Source organism: Silurus aristotelis (genome assembly GCF_946808225.1).
Source record: "Silurus aristotelis genome assembly, chromosome: 2".
NCBI classification, from domain to species: Eukaryota; Metazoa; Chordata; class Actinopteri; order Siluriformes; family Siluridae; genus Silurus; species Silurus aristotelis.
Genome location: NC_139575.1, coordinates 27438512 through 27466079, shown reverse-complemented (window position 1 = coordinate 27466079; position 27568 = coordinate 27438512). Strand labels below are relative to the sequence as shown.

Here is a 27568-nt window from a genome sequence, read left to right as displayed (position 1 = left end):
TGTGGTGAGCTAGAATTTAGTGAGGTAATTATCTAGTTAGAAAACAGATACTCTACACTTCCATCTTAACATTTGATTAACTCCTTGAAATGCTTAACTTGCATGTAAAAATGCAAGTCCATTCATCATGTTGTCAGTTTTGAGCATGATTGAAGTGTAAACTTCATAGAAATCTATTCTGTTCTCTCTCTCTCTCTCTCTCTCTCTCTCTCTCTCTCTCTCTCTCTCTCTCTCTCTCTCACACACACACACACACACACACACACACACACACACACACACACACATATATTCAAGTTCCTATATGTTGTTACTTATTAGTGTTATTAGTGTAATGGTGCTAATAATACAAACATCGAAAACCTGAAAAAACACAAGTTCGACAGCTAACAGTTTCCTCGCATTTTAAAGTAAGTTTTTTATAAATGCAGCAGTCAAAAAAAAAATACGAATTTCATGATTTTCATGATGCATGTATGAGCATTATATGTGCAAATGAGATTCTGTTTATAAAATAGAGCATTCCGATGCTCTGTTTTAGTAAGTAGTGCTTACAGAATAAAGAAAGCTTGCTTGGAAAATATATATCTATATTTATGTAACAGTAAATATATTTATGTAACCAGTGTTGTGCATTTTATAAGATACGTATTTATAAATTAAGCTACTGTTTATTTAAACAGAAATTTAGCCAAGCTTCCACAAAATTTTATGGAATGGATGGAAATGTTTGAAATACTATTTGAAATAAGTACAACTTCCACTTTCCTCATTTGTCGATTCTGTACCAGTAAAAAAAGCTTCAGTCTTGTAGTGGAGCAATGAAATGGCCTACAATATACAAAATGTCGGCACAACAATAAAAACCTAACCAATGATGCCAGATTATTTGAATGTTGGCAGCTGGAGGCTTGAAATCAACAAGCATGTCAAAAAAATAGTATGTGCATGTCATCAGTGATAATGAAGAGAGATTATACTTATAACTGGTAGGTTTTTAGAAGTCATGCTGGGAGAAGTGGACATTATTTCACTCCATGTGCATTTTAAGCGATTGTACAGTAAGCAGAAGCTTTTTTTTTTTAATAAAAAGGGTGTATGATTTCTTTCTTGGGAAGTAACTAAAATGTTTTCTCAGTTGGAGACAAATGCAGACCAACATTTTTATTATGAATATAAATATAATTTAAAAAATGTAATTAGAAAATTATAAAATCTAAAAACCTAAGCATAAAGACATCGCCTCCCTCTACATTCATAACCTAATAAACTATGGAAACACAAGACTACTGGCAATTACAGTATTTTAAAGAATTATACATTTAGAATGTGAGTCCTCACTTTGATTACAAACATCAGACACATCCGCCTAATCATCGGCATTTAAACACACGTCTCATCATTGTCTTTTCGCTCAATTAATCCCTGTTCATGCTTGCATGAGTGGGACCATAAATTGCTGAATATTTCAGTCAGTCTTTTTGGCTACATTTATTGTTTATCAGGTCATTGAAAAATGTAAAAGATTGCCCACTGTCATCTGTACAGACCGTGAAAGCATTCTTCTGTGTTTTGGTTATTAGATGCAGCAGTAGCATCCCACACATTTTGACAGCTGGTATCTAATTACAAACAAAATTGCTTAGGCTTAGTTTTCTGCCATAAAATGATACAAAACTTGATCACATTAAGAGAAAAGCATACTTAACTAGAAAGTTGTAGACATCTTTAGACAGGCTGAATGTGTGTTTGTTTGCTTTGCAGGCAGCAGATGAACATAAGTATAAATATCAAGGTCAAAACCTGATTTTGCTCAATTTCTTCTTTTTCAGAATTCAGCCACAATTTTTCTTTTCTCCAACTTCCAAATAGATGAACATTTAGTTTGGCATACAAGTTTAAATCTAACGGTTTTTTTTAGATCATTTCAGAAACTATGTGAACACAGTCAACTCAATTTACATTAAGGTTAATTGTCCAAATTTACCCAATGTCCATATATGAATGAACTTCACTGTGTTTTCTGAAAACCTTTACTTTAATGCATCAATCTTTAATTATAGACTCAAGAAAGTAATTTGCCACCTCAACAGTAAAAACTGAGTGTATGCAAATCAAGTATGGCTAGCACAGCAAATGATAATGTCAACACCCCGGTGACAGGGCACATTGAAGAAAGAGCTATAGCTTCTGTTCTTGATGACACTTGCCCAGATGATTTGAGGATGGATGAACCTATGCATGTCAGATTAGCTACGTATCCCACACACTAATTTGATACCAGAAAGACATCATTTTCACAGGCGTGGTTTTAGAATAGAGACTGGCTTGAGTGTTCAGTTAATGGGGATGTGCCTTTCTGCTACTCCTGCAGAATATTTAGCACCAAATGTGCTATGCAGAACAGGCGGCGGATTAGACTGGACCCAGATTTTACAACGAAAAGCTTCCCTGACTGGAAGCAAACTACGAAAAACAAATAAATGCTTTAATAGACATGAAATGTCCAAAGAACATTTGATTTGGTATAGTATATCCATAAAATATCCCAGTTAATTAGACATTTAACTTTATGACTTTAAATTGTTCCTAGAAATGACATTGTGTGACAAATGTTCTAGCATCTCATTCATAGTGTTCTCACATCATGGCCAATTTTAAATCCAAAGCTGACCAAAGCTGTTTCTGAAAAATAATAAATAAATAATTCACAAAATAGGTTGCATACATTCTCCTCTAAAAGTATTTATTTAAAAAAAGAAAAAAGCAAGGTTTATTATTTTGTGAAGTCATTTAAGTTTAAGATGAATATAAGACAGTGGATTAGGATTTTGGCTTTCATTTGTCAATATTGCATATTTGGTGAGGAAACGTATTAGAACAGTTGTCTTCATATCACTTGATTGCAGTAACCGCATAAATCCGGTGACCTACTAACAAAAAACTGTGGTCAGTCATTCTTTGCTAAGCTTTTCCAGGTTTATACCTCAATTTCTATCAGTTCTTTGTTTTAAGAGGATTCTCCGTGCGGGTTTCCAAATTGGTAAATGGTTTAATGCTCAGTTGAGCTACATGTAGGGTCTGGCGATCCACTTGCGAATTGGCATGGCAAAAACCTTCTACTTTTTTTTTCTAAACCTCCTGAAGTCTTTGGTGTTTTTGGGGTGATCTTTGGTCTAAAGCAAAAAAAAGAAAATAGAAAAGAAAAAAGAACTAATACAATGTATATGTCTGAATCTCATTGATCTTCAACAATAGACTTTAAATTAAGGATGATAGTATGAGGCCAGAGCGTAAATGGGGAGGGGGGCATTAACCTGTAACACCCGTACCATTACTTACAATATGATACATTACTTACAATATGATACAGGTTAATGCCCCCCTCCCCATTTACGCTCTGGCCTCATACTATCATATATATATATATATATATATATATATATATATATATATATATATATATATATATATATATATATATATATATATATATATATACAGTGAGGAAAATAAGTATTTGAACACTCTGCTATTTTGCAAGTTCTCCCACTTTTAGAAATCATGGAGGAGTCTGAAATTGTCATCGTAGGTGCATGTCCACTGTGAGAGACATAATCTAAAAAAAAAATCCAGAAATCACAATGTATGATTTTTAAACTATTTATTTGTATGATACAGCTGCAAATAAGTATTTGAACACCTGAGAAAGTCAATGTTAATATTTGGTACAGGAGCCTTTGTTTGCAATTACAGAGGTAGTATTTTCTGTAGTTTTTCACCAGGTTTGCACACACTGCAGGAGGGATTTTGGCCCACTCCTCCACACAGATCTTCTCTAGATCAGTCAGGTTTCTGGCCTGTCGCTGAGAAACACGGAGTTTGAGCTCCCTCCAAAGATTCTCTATTGGGTTTAGGTCTGGAGACTGGCTAGGCCACGCCAGAACCTTGATATGCTTCTTACAGAGCCACTCCTTGGTTATCCTGGCTGTGTGCTTCGGGTTATTGTCATGTTGGAAGACCCAGCCTCGACCCATCTTTAATGCTCTAACTGAGGGAAGGAGGTTTTTCCCCAAAATCTCGCAATACATGGCCCCGGTCATCCTCTCCTTAATACAGTGCAGTCGCCCTGTCCCATGTGCAGAAAAACACCCCCAAAGCATGATGCTACCACCCCCATGCTTCACAGTAGGGATGGTGTTCTTGGGATGGTACTCATCATTCTTTTTCCTCCAAACACGTTTAGTGGAATTATGACCCAAAAGTTCTATTTTGGTCTCATCTGACCACATAACTTTCTCCCATGACTCCTCTGGATCATCCAAATGGTCATTGGCAAACTTAAGACGTGCCTGGACATGTGCTGGTTTAAGCAGGGGAACCTTCTGTGCCATGCATGATTTCAAACCATGACGTCTTAGTGTATTACCAACAGTAACCTTGGAAACGGTGGTCCCAGCTCTTTTCAGGTCATTGACCAGCTCCTCCTGTGTAGTTCTGGGCTGATTTCTCACCTTCCTTAGGATCATTGAGACCCCACGAGGTGAGATCTTGCATGGAGCCCCAGTCCGAGAGAGATTGACAGTCATGTTTAGCTTCTTCCATTTTCTAATGATTGCTCCAACAGTGGACCTTTTTTCACCAAGCTGCTTGGCAATTTCCCCGTAGCCCTTTCCAGCCTTGTGGAGGTACAATTTTGTCTCTAGTGTCTTTGGACAGCTCTTTGGTCTTGGCCATGTTAGTAGTTGGATTCTTACTGATTGTATGGGGGGGACAGGTGTCTTTATGCAGCTGACGACCTCAAACAGGTGCATCTAATTTAGGATAATAAATGTAGTGGAGGTGGACATTTTAAAGGCAGACTAACAGGTCTTTGAGAGTCAGAATTCTAGCTGATAGACAGGTGTTCAAATACTTATTTGCAGCTGTATAATACAAATAAATAGTTTAAAAATCATATATTGTGATTTCTGGATTTTTTTTTTTTAGATTATGTCTCTCACAGTGGACATGCACCTACGATGACAATTTCAGAACCCTTCATGATTTCTAAGTGGGAGAACTTGCAAAATAGCAGAGTGTTCAAATACTTATTTTCCTCACTGTATATATATATATATATATATATATATATATATATATATATATATATATATATATATATATATATATATATATATTATACACACACACACACACACACACACACACACACACACCCTCTTTCGTCCTGCTTCCCGACACGGTTCTTCCCATGACACGCCCATTACCGGAGGTGCAGCTGTACTGTACCTAATGCAGCACTGACAGACAAACTCAGTTATAAAAGAAAGGCAGTGGTGCTCGGATGCTCATTTTTTTTTTTTTCGATTATGCTGTTGTTCTATCGGTTCATGTTTGGTCTCTTTTTATTATTCATCTTAGAGCAATTGTAAAAAAACTAAAATTGCATATTGCTTTTATTGTGCAGATGTGCATAATATATTCTGGCACCTTTTAGGTCCTCCAGCGGCACTGGGTAGGTTATTTATTGTGTATTTGGCGGTGCGCTTTTGCACAGCAGTGACACTCACACTGGCTGTCTTTTTTTTTCTTTTCTAGATTGTTATTCTTTTTTATTATTCTTGATTTATCCTCTGCCTTCTCCGCTTCTCGTCACACTTTCCCCCCCTCTCTCACACACTCATACACAGTCACGCAGAAAGAAAGAGAGAGAGAGAGAGAGAGAGAGAGAGAGAGAGAGCGCAGCACACAGTTGGTGGACTCATTGCGGAGGACAGAGCACGAAAGAGAGGAGAGAGAGAGCATCATTTCTCCCGTGATACGGAATTAACAGCGTTTCCTAGCTTTACGCGCAAGGTGTGCGTGTGTGTGAGTGTGTGTGCGTGTGTGTGTTACGGGAAAATCGGGAGTTTTGCTTCTCATTTGTAACACGAAGCCTAATTTTTTGTGCTTCAGCTGAAATCACGAGCTGAACGGAGATGATGTTCAGGCGCTCTCTCCAAGAGGGTTCCGTCCCATCCGTGCAGCGGAATACCAAGCAATAACGCATTGCTCTCAAATTGATGAAGAGGAAGAAAAAAAGCAACATCACCACCACCCCACACGTTTAGCGGGTACGTATTCAATTTGGCGTGCTTTATTCTTCATTTAAAGTGTAATGCGTGCATACCAGCTGGACAGCACTGCACTGGATGCATACGCTGCTTTTTATCAGGCACTGTTTTCAGAGTAATCAAGACTTTGCTTGTAAACAAGCTTGATTCGTGCACTAATTAATGCAATCGATAAGATTCACGAATTGAAGTGGCACTGAACCAAAAACCAATTTTTTTGGACCATGGTAAAGTTCCAGTGTATGTCTTTAGTGCTAATTAAGGTTTTCTTGTGCATCTTTTAAAAAAGTATGAGGACCAGCCATTCAACATAATGGTCAGGGCACACATGGTCCCGGTAACTGCATTTGATACTATAGCCTTAAAAAAGAGTGAATTCAGTATTGAGGTGTCAGTCGATACCTAATTTCTCACTGCCATCATTCTAAATGAGAATCTTAAAAGAATTAAAGTGAATTAAAGAATGCTTGAAGTGAGATGATGCTGTGCGTGGGCTCAGTGCGGTCATGCCACTGTGCCCACGTGAATGCTCTCAGCCCAGGTCATTATGATCCATGTAATCCAGGAGTATGCTTGTCATCTTTGAGTTGGATCTGATTGAGCAGGCGTACTATCATACCTGGGCTCTAATGGTCTCTAGTAGCACTGCTAAGATCAGTTGAGGTGAGGGAGGAGAAACAGAATAGCTTGAGAAGATATACAGAGAGACAGAAATGCTAAAAAGAAAAGCATGGATGGGAGGAAGGAATCAAGAAAGGGATAGACATATACTTTATGCAACCAAAGGTGGTTGTAATGTTGGTTAAATTTCACAGTAATGACTTTGTCAGTAAATTAGTTCGCAAGACAATCTTTGTGTCACCATTTTATGGTTATTTGTTCTAAAATGTTGAAATTGTAACAGTAATATTAGTTAAAGCATAGTGTTTGTGTAGGTTGTGTGGGGTTTTAGTTTTTTTCTGTAGAGCATAAATATTGTGATAATTTTAGTGATGTTGAAAATGCTATGTTGCTCACCTTTGATTGATGGCCGTAATATTATAGACAACAAATAGTGGCTGTGGTTGAATTACAATTGCTGACCTGTGTGGTTTGTGACCCTTAATGAAGATGGCCCTGACCCTTGGTTTGTTTAATCTGCTTTAAATCTTCATGCAGGGAAATCGATATTGCTGTCACTGTCCTCATGTGTGTGAACTCACTTGACAGAGAGATACAGGGAGGCCGAGAACAAAGCGACCAAGAAAGTGAACGAAATAGAGAAAGAGGGAGAGAATGAGAGGGTCTCAATAAAAAGACTGAATGAGATGGAGATATAAAAACTGAACGAGGACAAAGAGCATAGGAGAGAGAAAGCGGCTTAAAAATTGGAAGCACTGAGTAAATGAGTGAAAATAGATATAGAAAGTGATAGAGATAAAGACAGACAGAGATAAACAGCAGGGATAGATGGGGTTGAAATCTTGAGTTCTGTACGCATCTCATCTCATCTCCCATCATGCAATTTTCAGAAGGGACTGTTTTCCTCGTGTTCATGTTTATTTATAGGTGGATCTGGAATGCTTGGCTTATCTCATTTTGTAACTAACAAGCACAGCCAAATTAGAGGTGAGAACATTGGGGAAGAGCAGTATGCAGAATTCTGTTTAAACATGCCAGAACTGTGCTGAACTCTCATCTTCTGAGACTGGTAAAGCCTTGCTAGCTCATCTTAACTGCTAGATGAGGATGAACATGAGCTATATTTATACCCATAATAAAATGTCTGATTATGTGTTTCTATGATTTATTAAATTAGATGTAAATTTCATTTTTTTAACTCAGCACTCCTGGGATTTTTCTTTTTCAATTTAAACATGGAAATAAACAGAAAATGGTTAGAATTTTAAAGTACATGTTCAATATCTTAAATATTTAATAGCCGAAATTCTGCACTTTCTAGGTCCACTACTAAGAACTGTTGATAAATGATTTACCGACAAAAAAGTAAAAATCAAGATAGATCAAGCTGAAGACTTTTGAGAAATCAATCAATGTGTCTCTCTATATATCTAGATCGCTCTCTCTTTCCCTCTCGCTTTCTCTATCTCTCTCGCTCTCTCTCTCTCTTTCTCTCTCTTTCTCTCTCTCACTGTAATTCCCCCGGTGATGGTTCGAGCTTAAGGGACGAGGCCTGTTTGATGGACTGGGGGAAATAGGGCAGAGTGATGATGGGCTTGTGGAACGGCTCACTGGCCACTGCCTCCCCTCTCTGTTAAGTGCACTTACTCCCTTGGCCCTGCCACTTATCCTAGGGATTCACCCTTACATTTTATCTACACTAATAAGGGCCCCCTGGAATTCCCATCACTCGCCACTCAACTGTTCTTTCCCTGAGCTTTTCATAGGTGCTATATAGTAAAAAAAAAAAAAAAAAAAAACCCTATGCTATCTGATAAAGGTTTGTATTACACGAAGAATGCATTTTGAGTACATACTTCCTTTTATATAAAGTACTTGTCATAAACTCCATTTTTCCCCCTAAGCTTTTTTTTTTTTTTGGGGTACACTGTGAAGAGAGAGTTTTACAACAGAGTGCATATTGATTGTCCATTTTATCCAAGGCTCTTGGCAAAGCCAACGCGATCTGTTGCGGCTTTAGAGTTTTATCTCAGTTAAGGGTGTAAATAAATAGTCGTTTGTAATTTCACCAGCCAGCTGACCAGCTAAAAGTCTTTTTCAAATCTTTTGTACCCTCCGTGTGTGTGTCATTAAATTAACTGGGATTTGATTTAGAACACATTTCATAATATCATTAAGGCATATCTGCACATTTATATAATTGTTTTAAACAAATGCTAATTTTTTTCTTTCCAATCAAGGTGCCTTATACAAATACAGTAATAATGTATGGGTCAGCAAGCCCAGCACATTAACCTGTCAGGGGGCCAAAATGAGGGATTTGCTCTCCATTAAACAATTGAAACATTTTTACACGTCCGTTTCAACACAACATGAGAAGATTAAGTAATAAATTTTTCCCTACTGCTTCCCGACACACTTTTCTCATGACACGCCCATTACCGGAGGGCAAAACTACACCTAATGCAGTATTGAGAAAGAAACTCTATTAAATGAACACCAGCGGTGCTCAGGTTTCCTTTTGGTAATGCAGCCATATTGTGGGATAGTGTTGTATGTTTTGTGTGCTTGCATTGTACACCCTAAGTGTGATTTGATTAAGGCCACGTGATTCCTACTTACTTTAAGGCATATCAATTCCAAAATGAATGATGAGTGGACTCAGAGTGGTGCTTCGTGCCTTAGCATGCACCCACTGCATATAGAAATGAGAAGAAATGCAAGTATTCTGCTGCTGGCGAGGTTGATTTGTAAGAATGACAAATAGGCTACAATGAATGTTCATATGGAAAAATATTCTTATTCAGTTTTTGTATAAATTGTCATGTTTAGTTAAGTGAACAGCATTGCTGAATATGTTATTTAATAGTTTTTTAGAACATAGGGTATTTGCATTAAAATTTACTGTTATGTTAAGTAAATTAATTTGAACGTTTGTGTGTGGGTGGGGGTGGGGGTGTGTGTAGAATACCTTGCAGTCAAGAGGCATCCCTTTCACATTGTATTCATGCCTCATGCCAAGTGTTCGCTATAACCTTTGTATCAACCGTGACCCAGACCTGGATAAAGTGTTAACTTAATAAATGCAAGCAGTTATTAAAATTGTTTTGCTAAAAATTAAACATTCTCATTTAATTGCTTGAACTATACCATCTTTGACTGACAATATACTAGATCACTATGGTATATTTTCTCCCCCAATAATATATGCGCTACATAGTTATGATTAAAATTTCTGACTCTCGCTGGGTCACCACCCAGCATGATAGACGAACAATTACTTAAATGATAACAGTGCTGCTTCGGTGCATCACCAAACAACATGGCTGACAAGAACACAAAAATCCATTCCGAGCACATTAATTCCACTACACACTGTGTAATGGGCTTTTCTTTTACACTTTTAAACAATAAATACCAAGCATATTATGTGCACCCTTTTTTTTCCTTTTCTTTTTTAAATAAGTTCATGTGCCATATGAGCATATACACAGACCAATCTGTCAAGTCTCATCATACAGAATTTAATTGAAGTAGTAAAATATATGGATTCCATGCTTGTATCATTTATCTTTGCTTAAGGCCTGAAGGTTTGAGTGAGAGTTGTAGATTGGCTTTGTCTGTGTTTTGCAAGAAATACTTGAAGCGTCTCCTCTATTACCTGCAAAATCGAAAGACAAGCATATTTTTTATCATAATTTGGCATTAATATAATGTAGCCTATTTGTGCTTCCATGTATTTCAAAACTGAGAGTGCAATTTAATATAAATTAATAATATTATTATTTTATGTTCTGTATTTATTCTGGATAGTTGCTGTTCCAGTTGCATTTCCTGCATTGGCAAAAGGATTGTTTCTTTCTATTTTTCTTCATCAGATAAGTGTCCATTTGGCAAGTATATGCCACAAGTCCCCTGATTTACCCTGGCAGGGTTCATTACATTGCAGCATTACAGAGGTGAAGCCAGACTGCCTCATTATGTTTGGAAATGCAATGTTGAGCCTATCATTCTGCTTCTCACAGTCAAATAATAGCACACTGTTCATGTGAAGACATATGAGAGATTGGTTGTAATTAAAGTGCATGGCAGCGCACAGTTTGTGACTTTTTACTCATAAACATTCGGAATGAGCCTCTCTTTAGTTTGCCTTCCTGACAGGTCATTATCATCCCTGTCCTTGTTTAAAAATGTGTCTTTTTGAATTAGGGCTAAAACATTAGACACAGCTGAGAAATATTTCTATTACTGAACTGTTGGTTGGCATTTTTAAAGAGCCCCCTAAACTCGGATAGCGGGTAAATTACTTAACCCAGAAGGACCTGCACCACTGCTGGAGAATCTTAAATAAAATAGATGGAAAATGGCTAGAAGATAAAGTGTCATGGCTTCTGTTGTTCTGACAAAGTGTATAAATCAGTCAATGAGAAAACCTGTCTGCAGTTCAAACTGTCACCATGAGCTATCTTTACCAAAAGCACAGGGACCATGCCCTACAAAACTTTCTAGAAATATAGTAGACATTTGTATCACTTTTGTATCATAACTGCTATGTTTACCTTTAAAGTTATACGTGCCCAACAACAGACATTCTGTAGACAGTTTCAGTCTATATGTATGGTTTATGTAATCCAATCCGAAGTAAAGTACACACAGAGTGTGGTTTGGCAACAAAATTTCAATAACGCCAAAGTGTGTCCAGAGCAAAGGGATGATACCAGTTTACTTGTTCTGCTTTTTAATCATTCTACTTCTGTTTTATAATGAGTTTAAAATGATTTGCTTTTGAGCAAAACATTGTCTATGTCCGATTATTAAACAGACCTTGAGAATGTTTTCATGACCACAGTAAAAATGTTAACATTTGCCCAGCATTTGAAAGGAAGATTGTGCTAGTTGTTCACAATAATACAAAATGCACATATTATCTACTGCCATATTGGCCACATTAAAAGACATTATATGGGAATGATTGCACAACAAATAAAGATTTTATAAAAGTTTTTATTTATTTTTACTGTGTACCAGTTGTGCAGTCATTCATTCATTAGAGGTTTGTCAAACTTGCTCCAACTTTATTAAGGTTAATTTGCATCCTGCATCTGTCTCTGAATAATAGTTTGATGCCCCCCCAGATGCCCCTGGATGCCCCCAGGGCCAATCTTAACTCACAAAAATATTCAAACCTGCAACACGTGACAAGATTTTATTACCGGATCATATTTCACCAAGTGAGCATAATGACATGAACTCATGACAAGCGAATTCTGATAGCGAAAGAAATCCGACAAACATGTTCATCTCCTATTATTCTTTAATTAATGGTCTTAAAAGGATCAATCAAACTTGTTGATTAGATATCAATTTATTCAGGATTGCCTGGAATAATATTTTTTGTACTCCAATTGAGATGCATTCACTCCTGGGAAATAAATATGGTCTGAGCAATCTTAATGGCGAATGATAAGATTTTATTGTGCTTAACAAAAAACATAACAAATCATCGATCGGGAAATGAGCAAGAATTAATTTACTCCTGTGTGTATTGCTTGGTTATTTTTGCCGCAGTGACGTGTTGGTGGAAAAAACTTGAAACAGGTCAATTAATTTATGTAGTCATTTTGTATACAATATAAAATCTTCATAATGATTTAAATATTTTGTTCTAATTCAACTGTTTAAACATCATCAACTTTGCCTACATGACAAACATAAAGAAATAAATGAGGAAAAACTAGCTTGTACTACTTTATATGTTTGTTTCATTCTTTCTTATATTCTGACCAATGGTTTATGTTATGTTATCATAAGGTTTTGTCACTTTTTTTTTTTAAACCAGAAGTGTATATAAATACTTAGGTTTGACCTACTAGGTGGATTATTAAGTCTAATTTAATGTAGCTAGCAAGAGCAATTGAGAGATTTTGCTAATTCACTTTTTGTGGTAAAAGTATTTCAGTAGAAGATTAAATCCAGTGAAAAATAAATAAGTTTTAGAAATTTAAGACACCAGCTAAATCCTCCCAGAGACAATTACACCAGGAGCTCACAAGGTCTGCAAAGTGTATTCCAACCTATCCACTGACAGCAGATCATGCCTGCTCTACATCTTTATTCATGAGGTTAGAAGGTACATCTAGTTGAGGACAAGAGAGGTCTTTGCTTGAATCAGATCCAAGGAACAGACTATGCACATGTAGTTAAGAGGTGACATTTTTATACACGATGGAACTATTCATTGCATGTCAGGGAAAGGTGTGCTTGTCTGAAAGCCTGGATGGAGTGAAAAGGTTTAAACGTTTTCTCCCAGATTGTAACAGCAGAAAGGTGGTCATTATTGGCAAGCAATGAAATGAAATCGCATGTTCTCGATTGTTAGCTTAAAGAAATCCTGCAATGTTTTCCTAAAGTTGCATAATGTCTTTATTATATCATTTGTTGGTGCTGTTGACACCATTAACTGTTTTTTAAGCCTAGTGAAGAATACACAGTGGAGCACAAGTGCAAAACACATCAATCTGGCACCACATAAAATAAATAAATAAATAGTAACAGGTCTATCTGAACTCAAATTGGAAATTCATTAAGTAAAGCAAGAGTGATCCTGTTATATAGTAATCTTGTCCAAAATTGGTTCAATACATAAATATGTATATTACTGTAGTGAAAAGTAAGTCTGTCATAAATAACCCTGCTTCCCTTATTCAGGTTGTCAGTGTGTCATATTTACCACCCAGTTTCACAGGGGGAAAAAAATATGTATTTTTTCGCAGCACCTTTTGAATAGCGGCCTTCTGGCACAAGCATAAAGTACATAGCATTGGAAGCTTTTACTCCAGAGCTTTGTATCAGACATTCAGCACCAATGTATTTCAACAAAGCTAACCATTACCACTGTGAAGCTTTTCCCCTTCTATGCAAAACCAAATGAGCATGCAAGTCAGGTTGAGATCTGCTGCCACTGGTAGGTTCAAATGCAGGTAGATTTTGCTCTGTAAATACTTCCTATGTGACTTGCAAGCCCATTTATGTTTGTAGAGAAGAGAAGATGTTAAATCTGAAAATCTAAACATGTTTGATCAAAATACGCATGAAGTGGGCAATATGAAAAAATAATAAAAAAGGTTTTTTATATTTTTATTTATAAATTTCACATATCATTCATATTGAAATATCATAGCAGGAAAGGTTGCTATGCAACATACCAAATGAGTTAAGGGTATTTCCTTCCTATTAGAATACGTTGCTTATTAATATATGAACTAATATGAGCTACCTGGCCATTTTTTTGCAATGCAATCTCAATCATTGTAGCCATCAGATACACTGACCAAGCATAACCTTATACCCAATAATCAGGCATCATCGACATTATGACCACCTGACTAATTTTGTGTTGTCTCCCTTTTGCTTCCAAAAAAGTTCTGACCTGTCAAGCATTAACTTTAACATTAACTTCTTGAGCAATTTGAGCTACAGTAGCTCATCTGTTGAATCAGACCACACGGCCAGCCTTCTCAGTCTTGGCCACCCATGAACGTGTCATTGATTCACTGTTCCTTCCTTGGACCAATTTTGATAAATACTGACCAGTGCAGCATCCCACAAGTGCTTCAGTTTTGGAGACGCTCTTACCCAGTTGTCTAGCCATCACATATTTGTCCTTGTCAAACTCTTTCAAATCCATACACTTGCCCATACTTCCTGTTCTAACACATCACCTTTGAGTATAAAATGTTTACTTGCTGCCTAATATAACCCACTCACTAACAGGTGCCATGATTAAGAGATAAATCAGTGTTATTCAATTCACCATTCATAATGTTATGTCTGGTCGGTGTATACCGGTGTATACAAGTTAATTCTTATATCTTTGTATATGTTTATAGGTAACATACAATAATCATATATTTAATAGTGATGTGTTTCTTGACTTTCTATTGCATTTTTTTAAGGTTAATATGTTTTGGCCACTATAATTCCAATGATATCATTGCTCTAAACATCATTTTAGTATACACGTTTTGGAAATCTAGAGCATGGTGGCCATAATAATGTGTTTAGTATTGATAGCCTTTTTTCTGCAGATATTTAGCAGCTGTCTTCCGTATAAGGCAGGATTGGTGATTCTGGCTCAATCTCAGACTTGGTGTACTTCCAGCCTTCCAAAGTGCCTAACATTCTTTAGCAGGCTTCCTGGAAGCTCTGTAAGAAAAAATAATAATAAAAAGTGTAGAAAGGGTACTATAATTAGTATATATTTTTTATATCTCTGAGATCCAGTAGAAAATGTCAGTATAGAGTTTTCAGTTCCTATTTATGGGTGAGTGAAAATGGTTTTTAGGGTCATAGAGTTATTATAACAGTGAGGCAATATTATATTTATTTATTTATTTATTTATTTACTCATTATGCTGCACATGCACATAGTCAACTAGTCAAATTTTTTTAAGGAATTTAATTTAAAATCCATTCTGTTTTAGATCATTTAAAAAAAAATATATAATGGTTCCCAATAAATTTTTTTAAAACTTTATAAAACTTTTTCCATCTCTTTAAAGACATTTGAACCAGATGGGACACATTCGTTTTTTAAAAGTTTAAATTTAGTAAAAAGAGAGTCTTATTGATACTGTAGCACTATATTTTTTCCTTAAACTGCTTATAACTCCATTTATCTCTAGAATGAAGGTGATCACTTTGACAAAAGTGTAATAATTAATGTGTCTGTAACCAAATGTAAAAAAAAAAGGCTGACACATTTGGCCCTAAAATGTCTAATTTTCATTATTCCTGTAATTACTTTTCCCACAGATTATACGTCTTGATTTAAGAGGAAAAACTATTCCATTCACAAGCAATTGGATGAGAGTCATATTTGCCCTTGGCAACTGAAGATGACGTTACTATGGAAATGGCTAGTGCTGCTATCAATCAATGGCTGCCTTGCAGGTAAAATGTCTCATGCATCATTTTATTCCAAACCTCCATTTCTTCTCTTGTTTTCCATTTTCATTTGAATTTTAACGTATATGTTGTGTCATGTAAGACTGTGTACTGTAATTGTACTGTAAACTAAAAGATAATCCAAACCTGTGAAATTAGGTTGTATTTATTGAATACAGAGATTGAATGGTATTACGTAGCGATGCCATGACTCGGTTTACCTTTGCAGCGGAATATGGTTTTAAAAGAATTCTCTTTAAGTATATGCACCTTTTAGATAATGCTCTTAAAAAGATTCTGAAGATAATGGGGTGGCTGACATCAATTGTTCTGACTTATTGTATTGTATATGAAGCTTTACTGACTTATTTGAGAATTATGGCATAAAGGTGTACGCTGATTTTTTATCTAAGGTATCAAAACCTGTTTTGAAACGCTTCTCTTTTTCTCTTCACAAAAAACACAGGCATTCTTGCTACCTAACATTAGTGCAAGATTATTCTGAGACATTTTACATTCAGACTCATGAGTTTTTACTGAGTCTTGAGTCCTATCGACATTCATAGGCTTGTCAGAGATTATTATCTGGAACCTTCGGATGGAATTGTGTCCATATCGCTTCAGAAAGCACTATCTCTGTACCACCCTGTGCACTTCTGGGGCTCCACTGAATAAAATTTTCTCGCTTGCTTTTATTTATTTATTTATTTATGTATTTATATTCAAGCTCAAAGGTCAAATGGAATGTGAATTAAATTAAGCTTTTATGGTAAACAAGTGAAAACTCCTTCAAACATATCCTGCTCACTTTAGCAGGGTGTCAGAATGTGTCAGAAAATTAAATCACTTCAACCAGGTAGTGCAAAGGCAGACATGAGTTACAGATGTGCCTTGACAGCTCTGATAAAATAAGAGATTTTAGAATCAAAACCTTGTCAGTGCATGTCATGCTTCTGATGTCTGTGGAAGATGATCTATGCAGCATTACATGACCTACGCAACACAAACAGACTTTATAGCATGTAGAGAAAACTAGGAAATCCAAGACTTTAACTTTGGTTACATCTATTCCTTTTTTCTTTTTCATAGGAGCAGTAATTGAAGGATTTGTCGCCTCACAGCTTAGCAATTCCATCTTGAGTTTGAATTGTCTAGCTTTGCATGTTCTTCTCATTTCAATTCCTCAATTTGGTGAATTGGCTATGCTAAATTGGTCCTAGGTTTAAATGAGTGTGTGAATGAGAGTGTGCATCGTCTGGACTTAAGTTCCTTTCCGGATATATTTTCAATACAAAAAAAAAACGTGTTCTGAAGGCCTGGCTTTAGAACTACCATGATCCTGGCAAGAACAAAGTGTTTACTATGAGATAGCGGATCATTTGAGTTTAGTTACTTAACCTTACACAAGTCAACTATTGAATTGAATTTTAAATGTTTCCATTTACAGTATTTGTGATATATTATTCATACAGACTGTAGCTTTTTTGCTGTTGTGTTTTGAGAAGAAGAAATAAAGACAGGGATTTAAACGTGTTTAAATAAAGGTATAAATTGGTTTACAAAAAAGTTTAGGTCTTAAAGTGCCACTGCATTTCTGGCCTGTGATACACCAGAACTAAAAACATATATGAAGCATAGCTGAGTATGAATAAATCAGTTTAGAAAAAAGCCTTTTGTCCAGTAACCCATGCAGTTACTGCTTAATTAAAGAGCCATACTTTACCTAATTAATTCATTGAGAGGATGGAAATGGCAGTGGTGAATACTTATTTTTTAAAAGAAGGAGGATCATAGGGTGACTTATAAGAGTGGAGGAAGCACACAGGTGGACTATGTTCTATGTAGGAGATGCAACCTGAAGGAGATTGGAGACTGTAAGGTGTTGGCAGGGGACAGTGTAAATGGACAGCATCGGATGGTGGTCTGTAGGATGGTTTTTGAGGTGAGGAAGAAGAGGAGGAGAGTGAGGACTGAAAGAAGAATAAGATGGTGGAAACTGAAGGAGGAAGACTGTAGTGTGAAATTCAGGGAAGAGGTCAGACAAGGGCTCAGTGGTGGTGAAGAGGTGCCGGATGATTGGGCAACTACTGCAGAAGTGATAAGGGAGACAGCTAGAAAGGTACATCTGGAAAAAGAATGGAAGACAAAGAGAAGTGGTGGAGGAATATGGAAGTGTAGGAACGCATAAGGAGAAAGAGGTTGGCAAAACAGAATTGGGATCGACAGAGTGATGAGAAAAGTAGGAAGGAGTACAAGGAGATGCGGCAGCAGGTAAAAAGGGGTTGTGGCGAAAGCCAAGGAAAAGGCATATGAGGAGCTGTATGAGAAGTTGGACACTAAGGAAAGAGAAAAGGATTCATTCCGATTGGCCAGGCAGAGGGACCGAGCTGGAAAGGATGTGCAACAAGTTAGAGTAATAAAGGATGGAAATGGAAATGTGTTCACTAGTGAGGAGAGTGTGTTGAGTAGATGGAGGGAGTATTTTGAGCAGCTGATGAACGAGGAAAATGAGAGAGTTGTATGGTTGTATGGTGTGGAGAGGGTGAAGCAGGTGGATAGCAAATGTATAGGATTAGTAAGGAGGAAGTGAGAGCAGCGATTAAGAGGATGAAGAGTGGCAAGTCAGTTGGACCAGATGACATAACGGTAGAAGTGTGGAGATGTTTAGAAGAGATGGCTGTGGAGTTTTTAACCAGGTTGTTTAACAAGATTTTGAAAGGTGAGAAGATGCCTGAAGAATGGAGAAGAAGTGTGCTGGTACAGTGGCATTGAGTACAAGACAGGAGGTGGAGCTGGAGGCAGCAGAGCTGAAGATGTCGAGGTTTTCGTTGAGAGTGACGATGATGGACAGGATTATAAATGAGTTTATTAGAGGGACAGCACATGTAGGACGTTTTGGAGACAAGGTGAGGGAGGCGCAATTGAGATGGTTTGGACATGTTCAGAGGAGGGACATGGGGTACATTGGTAGGGGAATTCTGAGGATGGAGCCACCAGGAAGGAGGTAAAGAGGTAGACCAAGGAAGAGGTTTATGGATGTGGTGAGGAAAGACATGCAGGAAGTTGGTTTGAAAGAAGCAGATGTAGAGGACAGGGCGGTATGGAGACGGATGATCCGAGTGGCAAACCCCAAATGGGAGCAGCCGAAAGAAGAAGAAGAATAGGCTAAAAGTTTTACATGGGTTTATTTTTATTTTTTTTGTCTCCAATTAGTTCAATACCCTACTGACATATTTGATGTTACATGAAGCTGTTTCTTTAACAACAGCTCTTACCCTTATTATTTTATATTTCACAAGATAATTTTAATAGGATAAAGGTAAAGACATTTTTGGTTTTGTTTGAAAGCTTGTACTTTATACACTTTTTAAACTTTCACTGCATTGGGAAGAAACAAGTATTCAGACACTTTTTGTTTTTTAATATGCTTTCAGTACATGCATTTATGTCACATAACATATTTGGACTCTATGCACAAATGTGAACAAAAAAGGTTTTCTTTCATAAGCATAAAAATATGTTCAAAAACCAAAATTGATAGGAAGAAAAAGTATTCAGACACAAACGATAATAAATTATTACTTTGTTGAAAGTCTGTTGTTGAAAATTACAGTTTTGAGATGTCTACAGTAAGAAGTAATAAGCTTTTTGCAGCATTAGGATTAGATTTTGGCCAATTTCTCTTCTCAAATTGTCTTCAATCCGACCAAGGTTATACAGGGCTTCATGTAAGGAACTCGCAATTTTAAAATCCTCTATACATTTTCTAAGGGTTGCAAGTCAGAAGATTGGCTAGTCCATGCAAGGCTTTTCTGTTATTTTAGCTCTATAATTTGTCATAGTGAGACATCCATCTTCTTCCAAGATTTAGTTTATTAGCCAATGACATTAAATTCTCCACTAATATGTACCGCTACATAACTCAGTTTGTTTACAGTTTGTCATGCCACATTTTGTTTAGCAGAAAACCAGCCCTAAATTATGATGCTTACACCTCATTCCTTTATTCTAGATATGTTGCCATATGTGCAACTTTACTTTTTCCTAGCATGAAGCACTGAAGTATTGTCAAAGATTTATATTTTTGTTTTTGTGTGTAACTGCTGTTCTTTATCTTTAGCATGATTGCTTTTTGTGTAAAATCTTATTACCCAGTCGCAGTTTCTAAATACTCTCCCCCTATCAATTTAATATTCCTTGCTAATAAAATGGGCAAATTGAAAAGACATTATATGACATTTAAAATGCATATACAGTCAGGTGTATGAGGTGTGCTGATATGCTGTACTTGGTTTTTGAAGACTGCCAATTGCCAGTTGGCAATTACCAATGTTTTGACTTGAATAATTTTCCTCACTGTAGAATAAAGGACTTTAAATTGTTTAAAATGGCCTTATAACCCTTCTCATATTGATTGATATACATTGATTATGTATAATTAATCATAAAAAAATGTCCAAATACTTATTTCCCTTTACTGTGTATAGGTGAAGCAGAACTGCCTGGGAGATGTGCTGAATGGACCTTTGAATTAACCTGTTACATAGTAAATGTAAACTTAATCAATATACACTAATCAGCCATAACATTAAATCCACTGACAGGTGAAGTAAAAAGTAAAATTGATTACTCATTACAGTGGCACAAGTCAAAGGGACAGATTCTACTAAGAAGCATGTTTAGTCAGTCAATACTCAGAGTTGTGTTAGAAGCAGGAAAAATTGGAAAGCATAAGGATCTGAGCGACTTTGACATGGCGAAATTGTGATGTCTAGACGACGAGGTTAGGGCATGTTCAAATTGACAGGGCAGCCAATGAACCAGTGACAGGGTCATGGGCTCCCAGGGCTCAGTGATGTGTATTGGGAGCAAAGGCTAGCCCAACTAGCCTTATCCCACAGAAGAGCTCCTGCAACACAAATTACTAAAAAAGTGAATAAACACACATTACATTTGGAAATGTATCTGGAAAAATTAGCTGGTAATGTCTACAGCACATCTTAATAAGTAGGACCAATATAATAATAATAATAATACAAGGCAGAAAGATTTAATGGTTCAGTTCGGAAAATAATTTTTTGATTCATAACATCTAAGGGATGTTATGATTCATAACATCTAAGGAAGATTTTCCTTGCCACAGTTGCCATGGCTTGCTCATCAGGGATAAATACACATTGTTCACCTTAACTGTGAAATTCTGTTAAGCTGCTTTGAGAAAATGTCTGTTGTGAAAAGTGCTATAGAAATAAACTTGACTTGACATAACTTCACAATTAATGAATATATTTACAGTTAATCTTACAAAGGTTTAATACGTTACTACAATATTTCATATTCCTGTTCATTTGTTGATGCCTATAAAAAAACACAACACTTAAAGCAAAATGCATTTAAGGTAATGGTTAAGTAACATACAACCGAGACAGGATCCAACCGAGCTAAGGTCTTGCTCAAGGACACATCCATGGCAGCTTGGCACAAACAACCTTCTGCTCTGTAACCCAAGTCCTCTGAACCATCACAGCTAGCTCAGCTAACTTGCACTGATCCAATGTAATGTTTATTGCAATAATTATTCATGGTTTTGTCATTTTAAGGTTTACATTTTACTTTATTGGTTACCCAATTTATAGTATTTTTACACTGTACATTTATAGATAGAATTCTTACATAATATTTATAGAAATTTAAGCAAGTTCTGAGCCCTAAAATGGTAGAACCTGTTTTGATTAAGATCATATAACAATGAGAATGTCCGATTTCATTTGATTTTATATAATTATGTTTGTATAGTGAGCACATGTTTCTAGTATCTATCTAGTTTCTTATTCATTTTAGATTCCTAATACAGAGAAACCTCTGTATGACCAAGCATATATGTATATATACAGTGTAAAACCAGTTGAGGTAAAGCTATCTCTGATACTCTGGTTGTTTTTCATTTCTCTATAGCTTATGCAGAAGATGCACTGTTTCATGGTCCAAGATGGAAAACAGAGCCCAGTGACCTGATTCTCCCTATTCACTCCCCAAAGCAGGAGGCTGTCCTAGCATGTGAGGCATCCGGCATCCCTCTTCCACAGTACAGGTAAGACCACTCTCTAGGAAAATAGCAACCATTTTCACTGCACGCTGCTGCTGTCGCGCTGTTGGTATTGGCAAATTGGAAATGTTTCCCCTCAGGGGAATTGAATGGGAGACTAATAGTGCTGATTGCTATTGATTTTAGAGAGGAAGAGGCAGTTTGTTTGTCTCAACAGAAATACAGTAACCCACTGTATAGACAAGTGCTTTTTCTGACAGTATCTTATCACATGACCCAATTTAATTTTTCTAAATTCTTCTATTCTATAGCTGATTTCAAGATTTCAAGGTCATCAAGAGTGACCTCTGTACACTGAGTGGCTTAATCTCTGTACTACCCTGGTTGCTGTTTAACAAAAGAAACACCGTTTGAGCTAGAGAGCCTGATATTTTCCTCACGTGTGCAGAGCTCAGCAGGAGCTTCAGATTTATTACTTGATTTGTTAGTGTTTCCCTAAGAGTAATATGCACATACACTTATATATATATATATATATATATATATATATATATATATATATATATATATATATATATAAATATATATATTCTTTGAAAACAGAAGGGATCTAAATGACTAATTTGTGCTCAAGATTTCCAAGATACTTAGTCTCTGGGGGGATATCTGGCCTGAAAATAGCAGCCGGGGCTGGCTACATGGCAGATTGTGTTTCCAAGCTTGGGTCAGCATCATGCAAATCCTCAAGTTAGTGTTTGGGGGATGGGGACAGAGAAAAAGGGGCAATAACCTTGCAAATGACATTTTGTTAAATAGAGGTATTTGCCTTTATTCATAGGAGAGCACAATGCTAGGTCAACAGCAGGGGGTATCATTATATTTGTTGCGCGAGATGAGGAGTGTTAAAGGAGCTAATCAATTACGCTGCACGAAACAAAGGAAAACAAGTGCAAAAGCTGTCTGCTGCTCTTCAAACAGACGGAATGACTTAGATTATGCACTTTAATTAGAAAGCTTTTGATTTATTCATGAACTTCTTGTAAACACGGCAGCAGAATGGGATGCAGTCGCTTCTGCAAATTCAGCAAAAGGAACAGACTTTTGCAGACTCATGAACAAACCTGACCATGTTGCACCCTAGTCTGCAGTATGAACAATGTTAGTTATTCTGTGTACTAAAGATTGTCGGGGTCGAGGGTGCACTCAGAGCATGCAGGTTTTCTCTAAATGCATGCAGCTGTTACTTCATTACATGCATACGCAAGTTCATGATTACCAGCAGTACCAGAAGTACGCCATTCCTGTGTTTGAAAAGCACAAATTCTATGCTCAAATATTTCCCCATATAAAAGTATATATCTACTTGAGAAAGCATAGATAAATACTTGATTTTGAATGTGCTTAAGAATTATTAACAAACGTACTGATGTATGAGAATCGTATTTTAAACAGCATACCTTTTAAGGAGAGAGTTTTCTATTGTTACAGACACACATTTACACATTACTCCATGGAAACTCTCTCAAGAACTGAAAGGTTACAGTTGTGGTCTTATTACAGGTTAATATTTAACACAATATATGTGTTCACTCCAAATTAACTAGTCATGTTTTTTCTGATATGTAGCAAATTAAAAAGTTCAATATTATGTATTTAAACAGAATGAAGCATCAGTTGCATCACTTTATCGTTGTGAAAATACACAGATAAAGTATACCAAAAAAGAAAAAAGATAAAGCAAAAGGAGGATTTATTGTTTCTAATATTATATTATTTCTTTACTCTAAATCACTGAATTACATAATGAACTAAGTATGTTAGGAGAAAAAAATAAAACATCTGACTAATGTTTTATTTGTGTTTATTTACTGTAATTACGTAGACCTAATATATTCCAATCAGTGTTTCCTCCATGACCTTTTCTTGCTGATCAATTAAACAAACCTTGCCTGCCATTTAAATGCCCCATGAGCTGCACTGATTGTGGCCCCTCGTCTAATGCCTGCTTAGCATTATCTAGCTAGCCCAGGAAGATCATTCTCAGTAGCCCTGCAATGCTATCAGGTTTTTATTGGGCCATTGTCAAAAGTGTTTAACACTTAACATGGCTTGCTAAGCTCAGAGTTAATGTAGCTAACATTATTTGTTGATGGGACTGAATGTAGAACTCTCTCTCTCTCTCTCTCTCTCTCTCTCTCTCTCTCTCTCTCTCTCTCTCTCTCTCTCTCTCTCTCCTTTGCATTCCTTTGGGCTTTAAAAAAATGGTGGAAATTAAAGCACAGTGCTGTTAAGTAAGTCAAGGGTCCCTGTTACTGTTGTGCACAATCATAAGTCAATTACGTACTCTAATTATGTAACACATTTGTGTGTCACCATTCTGTTTAGATTTTCTTTTGAAATGTGAAACCAATTTAGGGGGAACAGCTCCTTTCAAGGGTGTATTACAAGCAGTAATAAATGTTTGACATTTTAACATTGTTTTTTCCAGACATACTTCTATGTTTACAGCATTTCTGAGTGGTGTAACAATTGACCCACGGATTTGTACACCATGCCATGCCATTTTGCTTGAAGAGCACAGGATTTTTATTTTTATCTTTTGTTTTTTGTGACACTGTACTACAATTACTGACCAAATGGATAAACTTGCTTTAATAAAAGAAGCAAACATAGGTAAAATGCTCACTCCAAAATATAAAAACTGTCATTGTAATAACTGTTATATAATTTAACTTAAATAAGCATAATTGTTACAATAGTGTCCGCTCCTACCTACTGTATATGTAGCACTTTAAGTCATGACTCATTTCAGAGTGTAGTGAAAGAGCGAAGGTGAAGGTACTTTAATGGAATGTGTCAAGACATAAATTACTTTGAAGTCGGCAAATATTTGAAGTATTTTCTATGATCTGTTTGATTGAAAAAGAACAAGCCTTACACTTGCACCACCATCCCAGCTCTTGCAATGGCACTATTGTACATTCAGCAAATACCCAGATGCTCAAATCTATCATCTGGAGTTCTTAGGAAACTTCTGGCAATAAGATGCTGGTTGAGTTTTTACAAGATCCGCTCAATGCCAAACATCATCTATCTATGTTGAAGCTCACGCACATGCATCCAACAGGTGAAGTCATCATCAGCCTCCGTAATGTATAGCAGCATTGATAGAGGAGAGAGGAAGCTAATGTTGAGTCAAGGACATCTCTGATCCAACAGCAGCTCAGAACAAAAAAAAAGAAAGTAAAAGAAGATTATGTGACTTTTCCTTTTAAAGTTGTTTTGATGCCTCCTCCAATCCCAGTAAAGCTGGCATCAGCTCAGAGAATACCACTGTGCCAGAAGGTTTGTTTTTTCTTTTCTTTTCTTTATTTTGTTCCTCCATCTCAGTTTTCCTTACAGCTGCAAACGCAGTGTTGAGTCAGAGTGAAGCATTTTGGAATGACTCACAAATCTAGAAAGACTCCAGAAACTCAATAAACTTGGAACTTAGGACTGGCTTCGAACCAAATTGGGACTTACGCAGCTTTCATATAGCACCTTCAGGCAAAATTGATTGCGTATTTGTTGAGCATGTTGCCGACATAATTTAAAATGGATTTGATGTTGCCCACGGCAGCTGTTCAATGCCAGCCTAACTGATTCTTAATTGATTGTGAGATGAAAAACTGTTCATTTGTTCCATTTATGAACAGTGAATAGAAGTCTTGCCAGCAGATGGTGTTAGCTGGAGATTCTTGGGCTGTAAGGTGAATCCTGTGCTTTGTGCAGCTTTGAAGGTCAGCCAGAGTTCATTGTGACTAAGCCAGGAACAGCAGAGTCCCCGTACTCCCATTCCCCCTGAGGCGAAGAAGTTTAAAACAGGAGATCCTTCATTGCTGGGCTGCATGGGCCAACGAGCTGATAAAAGCAGGAAGATAATAGGAGAGGACTAAAAGATAAAACAGAGAATTGTTTTACAGCAACAGGATTTAACCTTGTTTAGAATGTATTCTTAGCATTAACTTTGCCTATTAATTCATGCAAAAATCCAGCTGTATATTTAACCTTAGAAATAGAAAAAATGCACCTGGACCTTTTGTAACTAGGCAACTTAAATGCAGGCTTGTGGATAAGTAGATCATTAGAGACTGGGCTGATCATTCAGTTGTTTAAAATTTAGATATGAAACTCAAAGAGTCAGAGGTGTGCTTGTGGCAGTGCTCATTAGCCCTGCTTGGTTGTTTTTTTTTGTTGTTGTTTTGTCTTTTCCCTACATTTGGAAACCTTTTGGTATACGTGGTTGTCTTTGTGCCACCAAACGGTTTGGAATTGTTGAACATGTCATTATTATATCTGTTGTTTAGTTTTTCTTATTTATGTATTTATTTATGATAACAGTGTTTGAACACAGGCAGAATGGGATGACTACAATAGCATTGAATATAACAATCGATGCTGATGATCAGCAATAGGCTACACAGACTACACAGCCAAATCAGCTAAACAGCTAAAAAAAAACTGATATTTAGTCATTTGTATTTATTGGTTGTAGAAATAAATTAATGATGTCATATGTCTTCTTGTATTTTCATGACCAATCTTAAGAATATGCTCACACCAGAGCTAAAACATAAAAATATATATTTTTTTATATTATTTTTTGGTAAATCCATCTTTAGGACTCATCAAAGACAGCATATTCTAAACAGTTCATGAGCAACATGTCTATGCTTTAGAAACACAGAAGAGATAGCATTGTTGACTGACTCGAGCAGATAGCAAAAACCCATAACCTGGTTCTTCTTAATTTTTCTACTCCATGTTTATAGTGCTTCAAAAATTTCAACTTATTAGACCTGGTCTAATTATATGTTTTACATGCTGTGATCTAAACTAGTCTAATCCTTCCAATAACACAACATTGTCAGTACATGTTTTTTTTCTATGACTATAATTTCTCGTAACTCTATTTATGTTTTAGCACTTGTTGTGATTATACTGATGTTGATGATTATAATGATGATGTCGGCGTTGATGTTTACAATGAATTAAAATGAGAGTCTCATAAATGCATATCAAAATGATTTGAACGAGGTTATATCAGTGAGCTCTTGACACGCAGCTCATTACCTGAGATTAAGCCAGTGTCTTGTAGACTCCATACTTATTTATGTATCTTGTAATTTGGTCCAATGGAGACAAAATAGATTCATCTTATTTTGGATAGGCACCTTTGGAAGCAATTACTTGACATTCCATGCACTCTGTTGGCAAATCTGCACTATGTGTGCACTTTGTTTAGCTCCAGTGGTACTGGTGGAATAAATTAGTGAATGTTTGAATTGGTAGAAGAATGAATAGATAAACAAAATAATGACTGACCATTTTGAAGGGTTAAATATTAATTAGTAAAGCATTTAATGTGTATGTCTTAAAAGTTGCTCAGCTACTCTAATTTGCTAGTTGAGCAGTATATAAAAAAAAAGTTAAGTAGTTTAATAACATTGCTATTTCAAGGCTAGCAAAAATCCACCATAACACACTTCTGCAGGCTACAAATTACATTTTCAGATTATTTTTCGGTTACACTGTTAATAATGAAAGTAAATAAATCAGTGCAAATAAATGTGCAAACAAAAATACATCTAGGTACAGTATTATGTTACCCTATTTAGGGATGCACCAGTCCTACAAAATGCATTCATGTGTATGAGCTGCCGGCTCAGCTGAAAAATCACTGATTAATCTAGAGCACACCACGGAAACTCCTTATAGCTTAATGATGATAAAATCCAAGCTTAATGATGGATGGAGGATGTAATGTCTACAGTAGCGTCTGGAAGCTTTTAATGCCATG

The 27568-nt window shown here is 36.3% G+C and overlaps 1 protein-coding gene across 3 annotated transcripts in view; it reads left to right on the top strand.

The window, feature by feature from the left end:
* The first annotated feature begins 5308 nt into the window (after positions 1-5308).
* Positions 5309-27568, top strand: part of cntn3b (contactin 3b) — an 87052-nt gene continuing 64792 nt past the window's right edge. The window contains exons 1-4 of one of the 3 annotated variants that reach the window (XM_083532002.1): positions 5309-5518; positions 5959-6116; positions 15552-15689; positions 21639-21774. In XM_083532002.1, the coding sequence (XP_083388128.1) occupies positions 15635-15689; positions 21639-21774 (191 nt within the window). In that variant the 5' untranslated portion in view covers positions 5309-5518; positions 5959-6116; positions 15552-15634. Of the gene's footprint in view, positions 5519-5635; positions 6117-15551; positions 15690-21638; positions 21775-27568 lie in introns of those variants that run through there. The other 2 variants (XM_083532001.1, XM_083532000.1) reach the window with 2 other exon arrangements.